Below are 16790 nucleotides of genomic sequence, written 5' to 3'. Positions count from 1 at the left end.
ATCAAAACATACTTAAAGTACCAAAGATGAAAGTACTCACTGTGCAGAATGGCCCCATTCAAAATAATATATCATTTATCTTTGGATTATAATTATGGATGCATCAATTTGTACATCACTTTAATGTTGCAGCTTTTAAAGGTACTTTTTATACGTCAAGATGTATTTGTTGTGGTAATAATCAGAATATGTTACTATTAACCAAAAATACATTTTGTGGAGTAAAAAGTACAATATTCTCCTTTGAAATATACAGTAGTGGAAGTAGAAGTATAAAGTAACATAAAATTGAAATACTAGTAAATAGAGTAAATGTACTTACTTTCCACCGCTGTATATTTGCATAGTGGTTCTGATTCTGATTATTATTACATCAAATATATTCTGTGGAGTTAAAAGTACAATATTTTCCTATGAATTGTAGTGGGAGTAAAAGTAAAAAATAACATTAAATTTAAATACTAGCAAAAGGTAGTCAATGTACTTACTTTCCGCTGCTGTATAGTTGCAATAGTACAAAGTACAATATTCCCCTCTGAAAAGTAGTGGGAGCAGAAGTATGAAGTGATGTACGAATTGATGCATCAATTCGTACATCACTCTAATGTTGTAGCTACTAAAGGTTTTAATTACTTTTAGATCAACATGTATTTGTTATATTAATAATCAGAATCTCGGAAGTATCTAGTGACCAAAAAAGAGTACAATATTCCCCTCTGAAATGGAAGTAGAAGTATAAAGTAACACTAGTAAAAATAGTAAATGTACTTACTTTTTGTTGGTATATTTGTATATTGGTATTGATATACTACATGTGAGCTCTTGTGAGTATTCATGTACTGTAGGGCTGCAACTAATGAGTATTTTAATTACTGATTAATTTGCAATTTTTTTAGGTTCATGTACTATTGATCAGAAAATAGTAAAAAAAAGTGTGCATCACAATTTCTTGGCGCACAGGCAGGCGTCTTCAAATGACTTGTTTTCGTCCAACACTCAAAGATATCCAACTTATGATGATATAAAACACAGCAGAACATCCTGTGTTTTTCTTAGAGCAAAGTCTCCTGGATTTTGTGTCGTTGCAGCTACATGTCAAAGTATCAGTGAAGATGTTGTGTTGGCGTTCATCTGACACACACACACGCACACACGCACACACACACACACACACACACACACACACACACACACACACACACTCTAAAAGACTTTTATATTACAGTCTCAGCTGTCAATGAGCCAGATAGTTTACATTATTGCTTCATTCTGGTATCACAAGTGTTTGGAAGCGCTATCCCTGATATACCTTTTTTTTCTGGAAGATGCAGAGATATCATTGGCTCATTGGAAAAAAAAAAGATAGATAACTTTTTTGGAAAGTTTTCAAACACGTAGACAGACGATGATTAGTGGGAAGATAGCAGTCCGAAGTGATTGATGAGATGTGTTGGGAGGCTTGAAATGTCAAGTGTTTCTCCATAGTTGTGTCAGATCTATCTCATCATTGTAAGTATCCATCAGCCTGTTAAACTCCCGAAGGCCCATTTTTCATTGCTCACTTTTGTTTTCCAGTAAATTTACATGGATAAAAAGTCCAATATATCACCTGGTCTGATGGTAGTTTGTTGCTGTTTTTTGTTATTCTGTCTCTGTCCTCCGTGTCAGGGGAGATATTGGAAGGAGCTTAACTTAGCTTAGCTTAGTTTAACTAATCTTAGTGTACTTTGACTCTGCCTTTGAATTTTGAAAGCCACATTACGCAGCACATTTTGGATTTAAGAGTTTGTGACATTAAAGCATTTTAATCCGGTTTTAACTGGATTAGAGATTGCAGAGAGGAAGATTTCACTGTTTACTATCTGCCTTAAGTCCCAAAATGCATCTGTGTTTAAAATGCATGACTGTTAACTGTTCTTTTCAAGGTCCGTATCAGAGTTTTAGGAACAAATCATGTGTACGTATCCTTCCTTTTGTCCAACATGTGGTATTTTCCTACCTCTCAGACTTCCATTGGTTTCCACTAAGGCTGTTCTCATACATCATTCATAGCTATACATACAAAAAGTAATGCACTGTAATTCTTATATATATATATATATATATATATATATATCCCATGAGATCAATTCAGATGTAATCCACGTAATTGCGAACCCGGAAGTATAAAGAGCGACAAATGCTGCTTAGGGAGAAGGTCGGGGTGGATGGGTGGGTCAAAAAACACCAGACTTTTGTCCAGGAGACCGGTGTTCGTGTCCCGTGTGAAACCAGAAGTCAACGTTGATTTATTTTTCACCTAACTTCTGTATTTAATTTACGCCACTTCTGGAGTTATTTCAACCCAAACCACCATCTTTTCCTAAACCTAACCAAGTGGTTTTGTTGCCTAAACCTAACCAAGTGGTTTTGTTGCCTAAACCTAACTAAGTAGTTTTGTTGCCTAAACCTAACCAAGTTGTTTCCTGTGAAGACAGAAGTTTATTTTGAAAAGACCGTATGCATGTAATGAGCGGAAATTGACACGTGTTGCTGGACATTCGTAGGAAACCGCATGGAAATTAGAAATAACTTTTTGTAAGATATCATACAAAGCACATGAGGATACGTTGATTTCTGCTAAATATTTGCAAATGTTGAGACGCTGGAAACTTGTCGTGTTCCATCCATCAATTCTGCATTAATTTTGCGCTAATTTTCATTATTATTTGCAGGGTAATACTGTACATTTGTATATGGAATGATTTGTCTGCTCTGCATAACCTTGTAACTGTCATTTTGACAAAAATAAATGTAGATTTTATGATAAACGTGATGGATTAATTCCCGAAAATCTGCTAATTGATTTTGAAAGCACCCAAAAGTGAATGGAGGCCAATGGCAGATGAGAAAAACACATTCAAAAAGCTGAAACACAGCAACATGATTTGCAAAAAGTTTAAAAAGTATACATGATTTTAAGAAAAAACATTCTGGTCTATTCCTTTAAGGATGAATAAAAACATTGGAAAATTCAAGTTTGAGCATTTACGTGCACTTAAATTCTGCTCTTTTAATTATTACGTCACAAAAACTTATTTTTTTATTGAGTTTTAAAAGTGAAGTCCCTCTCCTGATGTATATGCATTCTGCCTGTAGAGTCAACAACGTCGGTTTACTTTATTAACATCTGCAGCCGTCGGCCGTGTCAGCCCGCTATGTGCCACGTCCTGTTTGGGTCGGTTCTAGCGCCACAAATTTCCGCTGTCTGGCCAAGTTATAGATGACCCTGACTCCAGCTGGGTGGCCTGCACAGTCCAGGGGGGGAACACATTACAGAGATGAGCTTGTGTACAAGTACACAAAGCGTGCACGTCGTGCGTACTTGTACAGTCCATACTGCTTACACACACACGGCGTGGAGTAAACAGAAGTAAACGAGGAACGCTGGAGGCCCAAACACAGCTGGGTAGTCTCCTGTGGTGGATGTCAGGGTCACAGATGGACCAGAGACCAGAGAGGAAGAGGAGGGACGGGGAGGGGAGGAAGAAGAGAGAGGGAGGAAAGGAAAAGAAAAGAAAGGAAACAAAGTGAAGACAAAACAGGGAAGATAAAGAAAAATACTTCTTCGTCTTATCTCCACATTTTCTTTCTTTGCCCCTTTGCCTTTCTTTATTTGCATAAGCAGTCACAACCTCCCATTCCTCGTGTGTTTTCTCCCTTGAAGTCATTCCTCAACGTCAGGTTCAAGTTCAGGTTCAGGTGAAATGTAAAGAGGCTCATTTCCAAATCCATTTTTTCCCCAACCTTCACCGTCACTCAGCAGTGATCTCAGTCATGTTTTTGTTGTTAAAAACCGACAGCGGCTCCTCCTTTGAGTAAGCAGCGCATTCATTGGTTTGTATTGTGCAATGTCATTTTGACTGGCAGGTGTTGGAGAAAACTCTGCACTCCAGTTGGTTGATAGCGTGTGATGACATGCGGATTGACAAGCGGTGGATTAAACAAATTCCTGTACATCACTTAGTATGGAAAGCGTGAAGGGTCAATTTTAGGATTCAAGGCGTTCCCAGAGTTCGCTCTTCAATGAAACTATTGGTTTATTCTTGAAGTAGATTGTTGTTTTTTTAACCTTCTAGGGATGTCACTGCTCACGCTAACTCCCTATCTTTTTTCTAATTAAATCACTTCATCCGGAGAGAGAAGTTTCCACATTTAACACCCGTACACAAGTGACACAAAGAGATACTCAGAGCTGATACAAAAAGTTGTTTAACTGATTAGAAGTAAATGAATTTGCCAATAGTTTCATAACTGAGCTATTAACCAAGCAAAAATAACCCCAAAATTGTGAGTATTTGCTGTTTTACTTTGTCTTATAAGATAGTAAACTAAATATCTTTGACTGTTGGTTGAACCAAACAAACAATTTGAGGAGATCACCTTGGCTCTTTTACTTTTATTGTCTTCACAGTAAATATGAAGCCACTGCCAGTAGACAGTTAGCTTAGCATAGCATAAGGACTGGAAGCGGGGGGAACAGCTAGCTGGGTCTCAGTCTACCTTCCAGCACCTTTACACGTCAGTTTATTGTACAAATTAAACAAGCAAGATATAACGTGTTAATTAGTGAGTTTAGAGGTGGACAGAGCCAGGCTAGCTGTTTCCTCCTGCTTCCAGTCTTTATGCTAAGCTAAGCTAACCGAGTCCTGACTAAGTGTCGATCTTTTCATCTAACTATTTGAGAAGAAAGAAAGAAAGCATTAGGGCACTTTCACAGCATGAACACGGACCAAGAACTGGAGGAACCAGGACTAAATTTAGCTTCTATGGAATATTTCTAGTGACGCTTTTCCACCAAGAAGTTCCTGGTCATTTTAGTTCTGGGACTACTTTTTCGAGGAACTAAAAGGTTCCTTCAGCCCTTTGTTGTCTGCATTTCCGCTAAGTATGTACAACTATGGTCATCCCTGCAAACCCCATCCCGAAAGTTCCTGTACTTTTTAAAAAGTACTACCAACCAGACCAGGGGCTTTTTGGAGGGGTAAAATAATTTGGACTTAATTTGGACCCTGGTCCCTGTGGTCGAAACGTAATGAGTTCCTCAAAAGGTTCCTACGTAGTAAGTTTCTGTGGTCGAAAAGGGGCTTATACATGTATGTCCGGGTGTTATTTCATCTGTCATTGGTCTAATTTGCCTAATCTTCCCGGTGCTTTGGGAACTTTTAGTTGTTTCTCTGGTTCAAAAGTTCCTGGAACTAGTATATAAAGTATATTTCCCAAAATGTAGACATAATCCTTTGAAGACCTAATTGATACAAGTGGGTTAAAACAGCAAATCAAAACTATTTCATTGTGTTTTATGATGCCATATATTATTTATTTAATACATACTAGCATTGCAGTCTGCTAATACGTAATGAAAGGTATTCTGAGGATCACACACTCCTCCAATATCACAGCACTGACCTTTAAACCACCACCGTCATGTTAAAAGTCAGGAATTCTACAACTTACAAAGCACACAAAGCTTTATCTCACATTATTTCAAACAAACTGGCTGTCCTGTCACATCACGCTGTTGTTGTCTCAGCCGTACAGCTCGAGAGACGCCAGTTTATGCTGTACTTCTGGGTAACCCTAGACTCAACCTTCATGTGGATAACATCAGCAAGCCCTATACTGAAGGAATGAACCAGGCAAGTCCAGACGTCAGCCGCTACCCGCGAGCTGCCACTCTCGGGTGTGTGAACAGCGGGAGATTTGAGCAGACGGCTTTTTAGAGAAGTTTCGGTTAGACGCTCGTACATGAAAGTGTTTGCTCAGTATGAGCAAACAAGCGGAGATTGATCGGGGAACATTAGCCAAAGCTTAAAGGCGCATAGCTGTGTAAATGCCGGGATGACAGAGTGGAAGAAAGAATGAATACACTGTTGAATCCACGCAGACGACCGGGAATGTGCCTGTTCCATCATGTTACAACGGTGAATGTATGCAAATTATGAGCGTGGAGCTTTTGTCTGGAGTGCTGTAACCTCATCTGTACATGTCTAACCCTGTAGCAGATTTACATTCCTTTAACTTAAGACCTAACCTTAGCATTAAAGTGTCAGATCACCCAAATTACAAAACACACGTTGTCATGTATATGTCGGGCTGTACCACATTAGTTACAGTAATGTCATTAAATTTTTTTTATAATTAAGGCACAACAGCACTCCCACCTCGTGAAATATGCGTCTGATACCGCGGCACCGAGGCACCCTATAGCATCTGTATGAGACGCACCGGCCTTTCAGATATCTCCAATGTAAACCCTTCTGCGCCAGCATTATACGCTCAGAACAACTGACGTAGTATAAAGAGCGAGAGAGTCTGCACAGGGCGGCTGAAAGCAGAGGATGGACGAGTCAAACAAAGACAGGACTTTCACCCAGGAGATAAACTTCATGTCCCGCGTGAAACAAAGTCACCGTTGACTTATTTTACCGTAGTTTAGCTACGTAACGTACATACTTAACTAGTGCCAGTTATGTAAAAAGCATACTCATTTTATGCAACAATCATACTTATTTAAATCCAAACCACGATCTTTTCCTAAACCTAAACAAGTGTTTTTGTTGTGTAAGTAAACCTACGTTGGAAGTTTATTTTGAAAAAACACTGTATGTTTCCTGTGAACACGGAAGTTTCTTTTGAAAATGACGCTATGCATGTAATGAGCGGAAAACAGTACGTTTCCTGTGAACACAGAAGTTTATTTTGAAAGATACTATGCATGTAACGAGTGGAATTTGACACGTCCAAAACTGGCGCCAGAGGGGTACGCACAGTGTCATACATAGTTCAGGCTGTTCTCAAACACCGCTCGTAGCTAGTAATTCACGGTAATTCGTATATATATCCCACAAAATCAATTTGGATGTAATGCACGTAATCGGGAACCAGGAAGTATGAAGAGCAACAAACGCTGCATGAGGAGGAGGTCAAAAAAACTCTGGACTTTAGTCCAAGAGGCCGCTGTTCGTACCCCGTGTGAAACCAGAAGTCAACGTTCATGTATTCGTCACGTAACTTCTGTACTTAAGTTACGCCACTTCCGGAGTTAGTCCTAAACCTAATTAAGTAGTTTTGTTGCCTAAACCTATCCAAGTTAATCTTTTCCTAAACCTAACAAAGTTGTTTTATTTTGAAAAGACTGGAGCAGAAATTGACACCCGCCTACATTCGTAGGCGAAAAATGGGGAATAACTAACTAAGTAAACCTAAAAACTAAGTAAACCTACGTTGGAATTTTATTTTGAAAAAATAACGTATGCATGTAACGAGCGGAAACTGTCCATTTGCTGTGAACACGGAAGTGTATTTTGAAAAAAAAACACTGTATGCATGTATCTTGTATCGAGCGCCATCGTTTGAAGCGTAGGGCCGCTGACCAAGCGTTGGTATTTGGCGAGTATAGTTGAGAGTGAGAACGTGTTGCACAGGTTGTGTTTCAGTGGGCGTAAGAAGATGAGATGATCAAGTGTCTTTCATATTGTTAAACCAGGTGTCAGCTCATTGTCCTCATATGTCTTTGTTCTCTAATGTTAATCTTGGCGTTAAGTTTAGGGACGAAGTATATAGATTGTGTGTACGGCATTACCTGCGTCTACGCATCTTCACGTGTCCCGCTCCTCGTGCGTTTATTTACTTCTAATGATTCTTTATTCCACACCTCCTCCTCTCTGAGGGGTTGAGAGTTCTCCCTCGGGCGCTGGCTCTGCATCTGTTTGCCCATATCATCCTTCACTTTTAACTCTGGGTGTGGACACAGCGAATCAGGTAGAGGCTGGATTATATCCCAGTACAATGCGTCTACAGGGCCAATAACAATCTGAGGGAGTCCGCTCTGATTGGATAATACCTGAGGAGGTATTCATGCTTTAACAAAAGGAGGATAATAGAGCAAAAATAATAAGAGTAACGTGATATAGAGACTTCCAGCTTGTCATTCTCTGCTTCTTTTTCCTCATTTCTAATTCATTCACTTTGTTGTTCTTTTTTGGACTTCATTTGGAGTGCCGTTAATGAGCCAAATTGCTCGTTTTGTGTCTATTTTTAGTATCTTCTTCTTTAGCCTCTTTGCCAAAAGTTTCATTCACCCTCCATTTCTTTTACCCGCTCTCTTTTTTCCCTTTCTTGCTCCCTCCATTAGCCTGAATTTCACCGTTTCCCTTGCTCACTTTCTCCCTCTCTTGCCCTCCTTCTGTCATCGTGATTAGAGGAGTTGAGGAGATCAGAGGGAAGAAAGCAGGACCAGCACCACTGACCTTTCCCCTCCTTCTCGTCCTCCCTCCCTCCCTCTACTCTCCCTACTTTGTGCTAAGCTCGCTTTCTCCTTGTTGTGTGTTTTCCTCTTTTTCTCTTCCTTCTCCACCACGTTAGGAGTTGTAATAGTAGCCAAATAGTTGGCAGCAGTGGTGGAAGAAATACTCAGGATTATTGCATTTTTACTGCTATAGATGTTTACGATTGTGCTAATTATTAGGGCCAAAGAAATTCTTAGTCGACTAACACATGACTAATCGATTAGTTGATTTGATCAACAGATTAGTAAAAATAATCACACAAAGGCGCAACTTTGAATCTGTTGTTTACCAGAGAGGTGCTCATAGGTTTCTTGGAAATAAGTTATTCAGCAAGAAAACACATTAAAAGTCCCATATTGTAAAAAGTGAGATTATTCATGTCTTTTATATTATAAAACAGGTTTAAGTGCTTTATAAATACTGTGAAAGTATCGAAGCGCTCAATCCACAGATAAATACACACAGCCCGTATTCAGAAATAGTGTGTTTGAAACAAGCCGTTAGGATTTCCGTCCATTTGTGATTTCACAAATATGCAATATTTAGACCATTACGCAGTTTTAAACGTTAACATTCCAAATGCGTCCCAGTTTATTCCTGGTTGCAGTGTATGTAAATAACATCAGCTGACAGGAAGTAAACATGGACCCAAACTGTTGCATGGCAACGCAATCCTGTTGCAATTCCGTTGAAATGCACTGAAACGGAGCGTTTCAGACAGAGGGTAAATACAGGTATATTCAAGCAGACAGTATAAGGAAAATACCGTTTTTTTTTTTAACATTACAGCATGTAAACATGTTCTAGTAGAAACACAAAATACAAGTATGAACCTGAAAATGAGCATGATATGGGACCTTTAAAAACGACTAAATGACTAAAGAAATCTTAGTTGACTGAGACCAAAACGAGCAATTAGTCGACTAATAGACGAAGAGGAGGCAGCGCTAGTAATGTTTACTTCTTTATATACTGTTGGGTAGTTTAATCTACAGCAATGCATCATATCAATCTGTTTGTAGCATCGCTGTCCTGTGAGAACCACGTACTGTATCTCTAAAAAGTCTGAAAAACAGCCCTGTTTTCAGCCTTGTGACTGATACAAGAGGCTTTTTAAAGAGTTTATTTAGCTTCAGAAGTAAGAGAATTTGAGTAGTTCCTTCACTCTTTTACCTTTGCCATTTTCTGTTTTCCCATGTTTTTTAAATTTGGCAAGGAAAAACTGGCATGTCCATTTTCAAAGGAGTCCCTTGACCACTGACCTTCAGATCAGTGAATGTAAATGGGTTCTATGGGTACCCACGAGTCTCCCCTTTACAGACATGCCCACTTTATGATAATCACATGCAGTTTGGGGCAAGTCATAGTCAAGTCAGCACACTGACACACTGACAGCTGTTGTTGCCTGTTGGGCTGCAGTTTGCCATGTTATGATTGGAACATATTGTTTTATGCTAAATGCAGTACCTGTGAGGGTTTCTGGACAATATCTGTCATTGTTTTGTGTTGTTAATTGATTTGCAATAATAAATATATACATACATTTGCATAAAACAGCATATTTGTCCACCCCCATAATAAATAAATCACCACTGAGCAGGGTTGTTCTATCAATCATCATCTTATTGACCCTCTTTAAGTGAATATTTCTCAAACGTCTTCACCCCCGTCTTCCCCAGGCTCTTATTATATTAGACCGAGACCCAGACTAGACCAGCTGACGGCTACTTACGGGGGTCCTGGAGGGTCCTTGACCTCGATTATTGTGGATGTGAACACTCACAGACTGTGGTCATATGAACTAATACACCCTGCACTCTCTCCTCATCCACCCCCGGTCCTCTGAAACCTCAGTCACACCCCGGTCAACACCCCCTCTCCTCCACGTCTCTCCGCCCCGCCAGCACCCTTTTCATCCACTAATCACATTGAAATGCCAGCCATGACCTTTGAGTTTGACCCCAAACAGACCCCCAAACTGTGGGCTCATATGAGACAGTTGGAGGTGATTAATTAATAATGTATTTATATTTAAAGTTTCGATTCACACACAGTATTTTACATGTACAAACACACAGATACACATATATCTCCGCTCACCATGTGGTCCATCGAGTGAATAGATGGCGTTTTAAGAGGCTCATATATATGAGCTTACGCCACTCATACGTCAGCTTATAAAAGCTCTCTGTGTGTGCTGCTTATAACCTCTAAAAGCACTGCGTGATGTTCGGTAGATATCTCAGGAATGCCACCCTGGACACAGAAAGGTTAATCTGTAGTTCACTTGGAGTTTAGGAGCTACAAATGGTGTTTGCTGAGTTTGTTTAGTGTGCATATTATGGGATGTGTGAGGATGCAAACCTGCAGAGATGGAAGGAGGTTTTAGTATGTGCAGCCGGCAGGATGCTTTTTGAAAAATTACTTTTTTAATCAAGAAACGCATCTGAAAGTATTAGTATTGTGATGATATCGTATTGTAATGATATCGTATTGTGATGATGTCGTATTGTGATGATATCATATTGTGATGATATCGTATTGTGATGATATCGTATTGTGATGATATCTTATTGTGATGATATCGTATTATGATGATATCGTATTGTGATGATATCGTATTGTGATGATATCTTATTGTGATGACATCGTATTATGATGATATGGTATTGTGATGATATCGTAATGTGATTATATCATATTGGGATGATATCGTATTATGATGATATCGTATCGTGATGATATCGTGATGATATGGTATTGTGATGATATCGTATCGATATGATCCTATTGCGATGATATGGTATTGCGATATCATATTGCGATGACATGGTATTGCGATGATATGGTATTGCGATGATATGGTATTGCGATGATATGGTATTGTGATGATATCAGAATTGCGATGTTATCGTATTGTGATGATATCGTATTGTGATGATATCGTATCGTGATGATATCGTATCGTGATGATGTCGTATCGAGATGATATCGTATCGTGATGATTTCGTATCGTGACGATATCGTATTGTGATGATATTGTATCGAGGGGCCTCCGGTGATTCTCAGCCCTACTCTATTAGTCTATTTTGATGCTTTTTAATGCACTCTGGCAACTTATTTACATTCAAAGTACAAAAAAAAAGTCCAATTGTTAATCAATTTATTTTCATTGTGAATTAGAAAATTGTCGGCAGGCCACCCGGCACCTGATCGGGACCATAAAAAATAATTTTATTTTTACTTCTTTCAGACATTTTTCTGACTTTTTTTCTGACTTTTTTTGTTATTTTTCAGACTGTTTTTTTCGGTTATTTATACCAAATGCTTTTTCCTCACCGAAGATGAAGCCCCTCACTCCTGGTTGCCCTGGCTGAGAAAACAAGCGTCCCCCAGGTCACAGTAACATTATGAAAGGGGTCATGTGGAGTCCTAAAGGGCTTCCCCGGGGCCACTGCTGCTGCTATCACTGGCTCTATTCTTTGGTTAGCGGCTTGACTCTGGTTGTAGTTAAAGCTGGTTCGTGTCTCTGTTACTAATCATGAAAAGATCTGGAGGCAACCGACCGCCGTGGACACACACCAAGTCAGAAACCCCAGAAAAGAAAGGCACAAATAAAGGCTGAAACACACACGTGAACCTGATAGTACATGTTATGTTTGATGCATAATTAGATCTGCCTTTTAAAGAATTATGCTCATGATCCAGATCCTTTCCTAAATCCTTTTTAAATCCCTGTAAATCTGCCAACTTCGCGCTGATGCAACTTTTCCTCGTGTCCACATGACTCATGGGCTCGTTTTCTGTCTCTTTTGTTTGATTTGTTCTTTTCATTAATGAGGGGATTTAACAAAGACTTACATTACATCCTGCTGTTGTTTTTAGTTGGTGAAGTGTGGCATTCAAGCACCAAAATGTCTGGTTTTGAACAAGAATTCACCTGATATATTTCCAAAGCATTGTTTGTAATGTCTGTCTTCTTCTTGTTTGTGCAGGGTACCGATTTCAACGAGCCGTGTGCAGGCCGGGACTGTGGCGAAGGATGCAGGTGCAACCCAGAGAAAGGCAGCAGGGTGAGTCATGTCGTCTTGTACAGTAAAACCCATTTCCAGCATGTCAACATTTACACGTACAGTTGACATGCTGGAACACAGTTGCAATTTTCTACACCAGAATTCAGAAAACTCAGTAGACCTACAAGCAGGATCTGAAATGAACTTTTTTCACTTCCTGCCATTTTTTGGGTGAGGAGGTTTCTGTACACAGTACTGTACTGTATTATGTTATTGTCATCTATAGTGGTTGTTTGCATAAAAACACACAATTGAAATGATTATAATTATTTAAATATTTGCTTTGATTAAAAAAAAATCTTGGTAAGTTGGTGTGAAGTTAAACAGGTCATAATTCCTTCAGTAATATCTATTTAATATTGTTGTGAAAACATCTTCAAACAACTGGATTTATTCAAGTTTCTTGCTAAAAACTTAATTTTACGAGATTACATTTGAACACATCATGATAACGTTGTAATTTACCTTCGCCCATTAGTCCTTTTTCCTGAGCAGAGCCTGAACGTCTTATAATAATAACTCAATGGCACCTCCGTTAACGTTAGTAGCTCAACTATTTATCCAAGCAGGACTGTGCTGCCCACAGTGTCGCATTATCAGGGAATATAAATAGTGCACCCCCTCAGGTTTAGTAGTGCAATGCTTTTGACCACTTTTTTTTCTCTCCGCCGTGTCTCTGGTTCCAATACAGCGTGCTTACGCGTCATTGTGCATGAGTAACTGTCAGAAAGCACCAATAAGAGGAGACGATAGTGACGGAGGCATGAGATGCCAAGAAAGCAGACAACTACGGTTCTCTTTTCCCATCACTAGCATTTTCCCTGTCTGCCAAAGTGGCGGGTGTCCTGATGATTTCACCCGCCACTGCCAACTATTTACCCACATTTAGCGGGTGGCGGGTGCTAATTTCAGACCCTGAATGCAAGATACAAATGTTTTGTCTTCATTAGCTACCATTTTACGGCTTCTCCACTGTTGATATTTGTCACAAAGTAACGCCATTTTAGCTCCTTTTCCAAACAGACACAAAGAGATGTTCCGTTTTCTCTCAGATATGAAGACACTTAATCATGTTCATGTGTAGATTTGGTTCCTTTAAAGGTCCTGTATTGTAAAAAGCGAGATTTTCATGTCTTTTACATTATAAAGCAGGTTTAAGTGCTATATAAATACTGGTAAACTATCAAAACGCTCAATATACGAAGAAACACACACAGCCCGTATTCAGAAATTCTGCGTTTGAAACAAGCCGCATTTGTGATGTCACAAATATACAATATTAAGACCGTTTTCACGGTTTTAAACGTAAACATTCTAAATGTGTCCCAGTTTATTTCCTGTTGCAGTGTATGTGAATAACATCAGCTGACAGAAAGTAAACATGGACCCAAACTGTTGCCTAGCAACGCAATTCCGTTGCAATTCCATTGAAATGTGCTAAAAAGCGTTTCAGACAGAGGGTAAATACAGGTATATTCAGGCAGACAGTATAAGGAAAATAATGTGTTTTTTGAACATCACAGCATGTAAACATGTTCTATTAGAAACACAAAATACAAGTATGAACCTGAAAATGATCACGATATGTCCCCTTTAAATCAGATTGGGGCAATCCTCAACCTGGTTGGTCATAAAAGTGATAAAATTTTAGTTAACACTGTGATATTATGTTGCAGTATTCACATTTCCTTGCAGTTGTGGAAGAAGTACTCAGATCTTTTACTTATGTAAAAGTAGTAGTACCACAGTGTAGAAATACTCTGTTACAAGTAAAAGTCGTGCATTCAAAGTGTGGCTTCATGCAGCAAAACTTTACAAAAGTGCACTTTTTTTCAACAAACTTTGGTCAAACACTCCTGAAACTTTGCAGCATATTGTATAAGCATAAATAAATGTATGAGCATAAAGAAAGACTACATAAATCCATCATCTTCATATTTTAATTATCCATCATAGCAGATTACCTGTTCAGATGATGTAGCTCATATTTATAGTAAAGGTTCGTAGTTTGTTATTTATTTGTTGCAGTGATTTATGTCAGTTGAGGTGAGTTGTTTGGGGAAATTAACTTGTGGGAAACCAGTAAATTGCCTTCACTTCGTTAAGAAACGATGACCTCGGGGGCTCCAATTTTAATTTGTTATCTCTTTCCATCGCACGGCTATACACACATCAACAGCCACAGACATCGTCAGTAGTTGACACATATCAAAGTGAGCTCTGTGTCGGTCTGTGTTCTACATGTTCCAACAGTCCTTATCTATATATTGAGATTCCTCCTAGGCGAAGAATCAAACGAAAACAAAACAGTGTCTTTAGGCGAGGAACTAATTTTCTTGTCATGATTTGCTACCATGAAAGCAACATTAACTGTCATCTGCTACCAATGATCTCTGTGAGTGGTTGGCTCTGAATGCACGTATTTTAAACGTACTTATATCAGTATATAGATGTACTTTCACCTGCCTGCTGTTTACGCTTTAGTAGCCACAAACAGAGCAGCTCTGCTGTCTGATTTACGACTCTGAGTGACAGTTAAGAGGAAAGTTGCTGGCTTCATATAAATTCCTGCACATTAACATGACTCTAATGAGTGCTTCAGCATCATCAGGTCGACGGGGTGAGGGCTGAAAATGTATAAGTGGAGGGGGTTTCTCTTTATGTTATGAATAGTCAGAAAGAATATTTACGGGTTTCACATCACACTCTGGTTTAAATGCTGTTTCAGGAGCTCTGCAAAGAGTACAATAAATTAGAGGAACATTAGCGACATTAATGTAGAATTTCCCTAATTTTGGAGCATTGTACGGTCAATGTAATACAGTATTCAAGGGGAAGGATTTGGTTTCAGAAGTGGCGGAATATTTGTTATTTGCGTTCATGTATATTTATTAGGGCTGTCAATCGATTAACATATTTAATCGTGATTAATCGCACATTTTTTACCTGTTCAAAATGTAACTTAAAGGGAGATTTGTCAAGTATTTAATACTCATATCAACATGGGAGTGGACAAATATGCTGCTTTATGCCAAAATGTATGTATATATTAATTATTGGAAATCAATTAACAACACAAAACAATGACTATGACTTGCCCCAAACTGCATGTGATTATCATTAAGTGGGCATGTCTATAAAGGGGAGACTCGTGGGTACCCATAGAACCCATTTACATTCACATATCTGGAGGTCAGAGGTCAAGGGACCCCCATTGAAAATGGCCATGCCAGTTTTTTCCTCGACAAAATTTAGCGCAACTTCGGAGCGTATTTAACCTCCTTTGAGACAAGCTAGTATGACATGGTTGGTACCGATGGATTCATCAGGTTTTTTAGTTTCAGTCGCCAGTTATCTTCACTCTAGATTTAAAACTGAGCCTTGTACAATATTATATCAAGATCATATAGCAGCTGGGCCCAATGGCGGTCCATCGGATTTTTAAGAGGTTAATTAAAAAATCGCAAGTTGAGTTAATTCGTTGAAGAAATTAGTGGCGTTAAAACAAATTTGCGTTAATGCGTTAACTTTGACAGCCCTAACATTAATGTAGCAAATAACACAAGAAATTAGTCTTTGCGCCTTCCATGAGTCTAACGAAGTAAGTAGAAATGTGGCCTTAATTTGTGTGCTATTAATGTAGTTAACCTGAAAATGTTTTCATTGATCATTAAGACTGAGATAATTCTGTATTTACATCCATAACCACAAATAAAATGAAATAAAACAATGTATAATATAATATGAAAGACTGAAAGATTTCAGTTTTAGTCACCAAAAATATTTTGGTGTCCTTTACGGAAGCCCTGAAAGGGAAGCGAGAAAAAAAAAAATCATGTTTTCTTCCAGGTGAGTTTTAATTTCTCCATGCACTCTAAGCACAAGTGTGTGTTAGCAACTTATGTAACTTCACTGTCATGTCTTTCTTTTGGTTATCAGTGCATTTTAATCAGCGCTAATCTGCCGTTAGGGAAAACATGAATGCTTTCAGTCCTATTGAGAATATGGGGTTTTGGTGCACTTCTGCCTATCGTGGCTTGGCCTAGTATTACAACAACAAACACAAAAAAATGACCCTAACAAAAAGAATTACCTGTCAAAACTTTTTTTTTCCACCTTTATATATGGAATAAAACCTTATTTAGAAACTTTTTTTTTCACCTGTTTCATGGATGAAAAAAAAAAAATAAATAGAAAGATTATTCTAGCAAAACCGTTTTTTCATCTGTTCATAACTCATAAACACAGGACAGAAAACAATTTAGATCAGGCATAGAAAGCGGATCACCGGATTTTTTTTTTTTTCTCTCACTTGTCTCTCAGGGCTTCTGTAGACTTTTACTGTCTTAGCTTTGATTTTAGTGGCTTTTAATTAGAACCATAAAAT

General features: G+C 38.6%; 1 protein-coding gene across 1 annotated transcript in view; it reads left to right on the top strand.

Annotated features, from left to right (window-relative positions):
* col4a6 (collagen, type IV, alpha 6) overlaps window positions 1-16790 on the top strand; it is a 171617-nt gene that overhangs the window by 79597 nt on the left and 75230 nt on the right. The window contains 1 exon segment of the mRNA XM_037759416.1: window positions 12326-12403. Coding sequence (XP_037615344.1) covers window positions 12326-12403 — 78 coding nt within the window.

Source organism: Sebastes umbrosus, chromosome 22, assembly GCF_015220745.1.
Source record: "Sebastes umbrosus isolate fSebUmb1 chromosome 22, fSebUmb1.pri, whole genome shotgun sequence".
Taxonomy (NCBI): domain Eukaryota; kingdom Metazoa; phylum Chordata; class Actinopteri; order Perciformes; family Sebastidae; genus Sebastes; species Sebastes umbrosus.
Note: the sequence above shows the minus strand (reverse complement) of the source record. Positions and strands in the feature narration are given on the sequence as shown.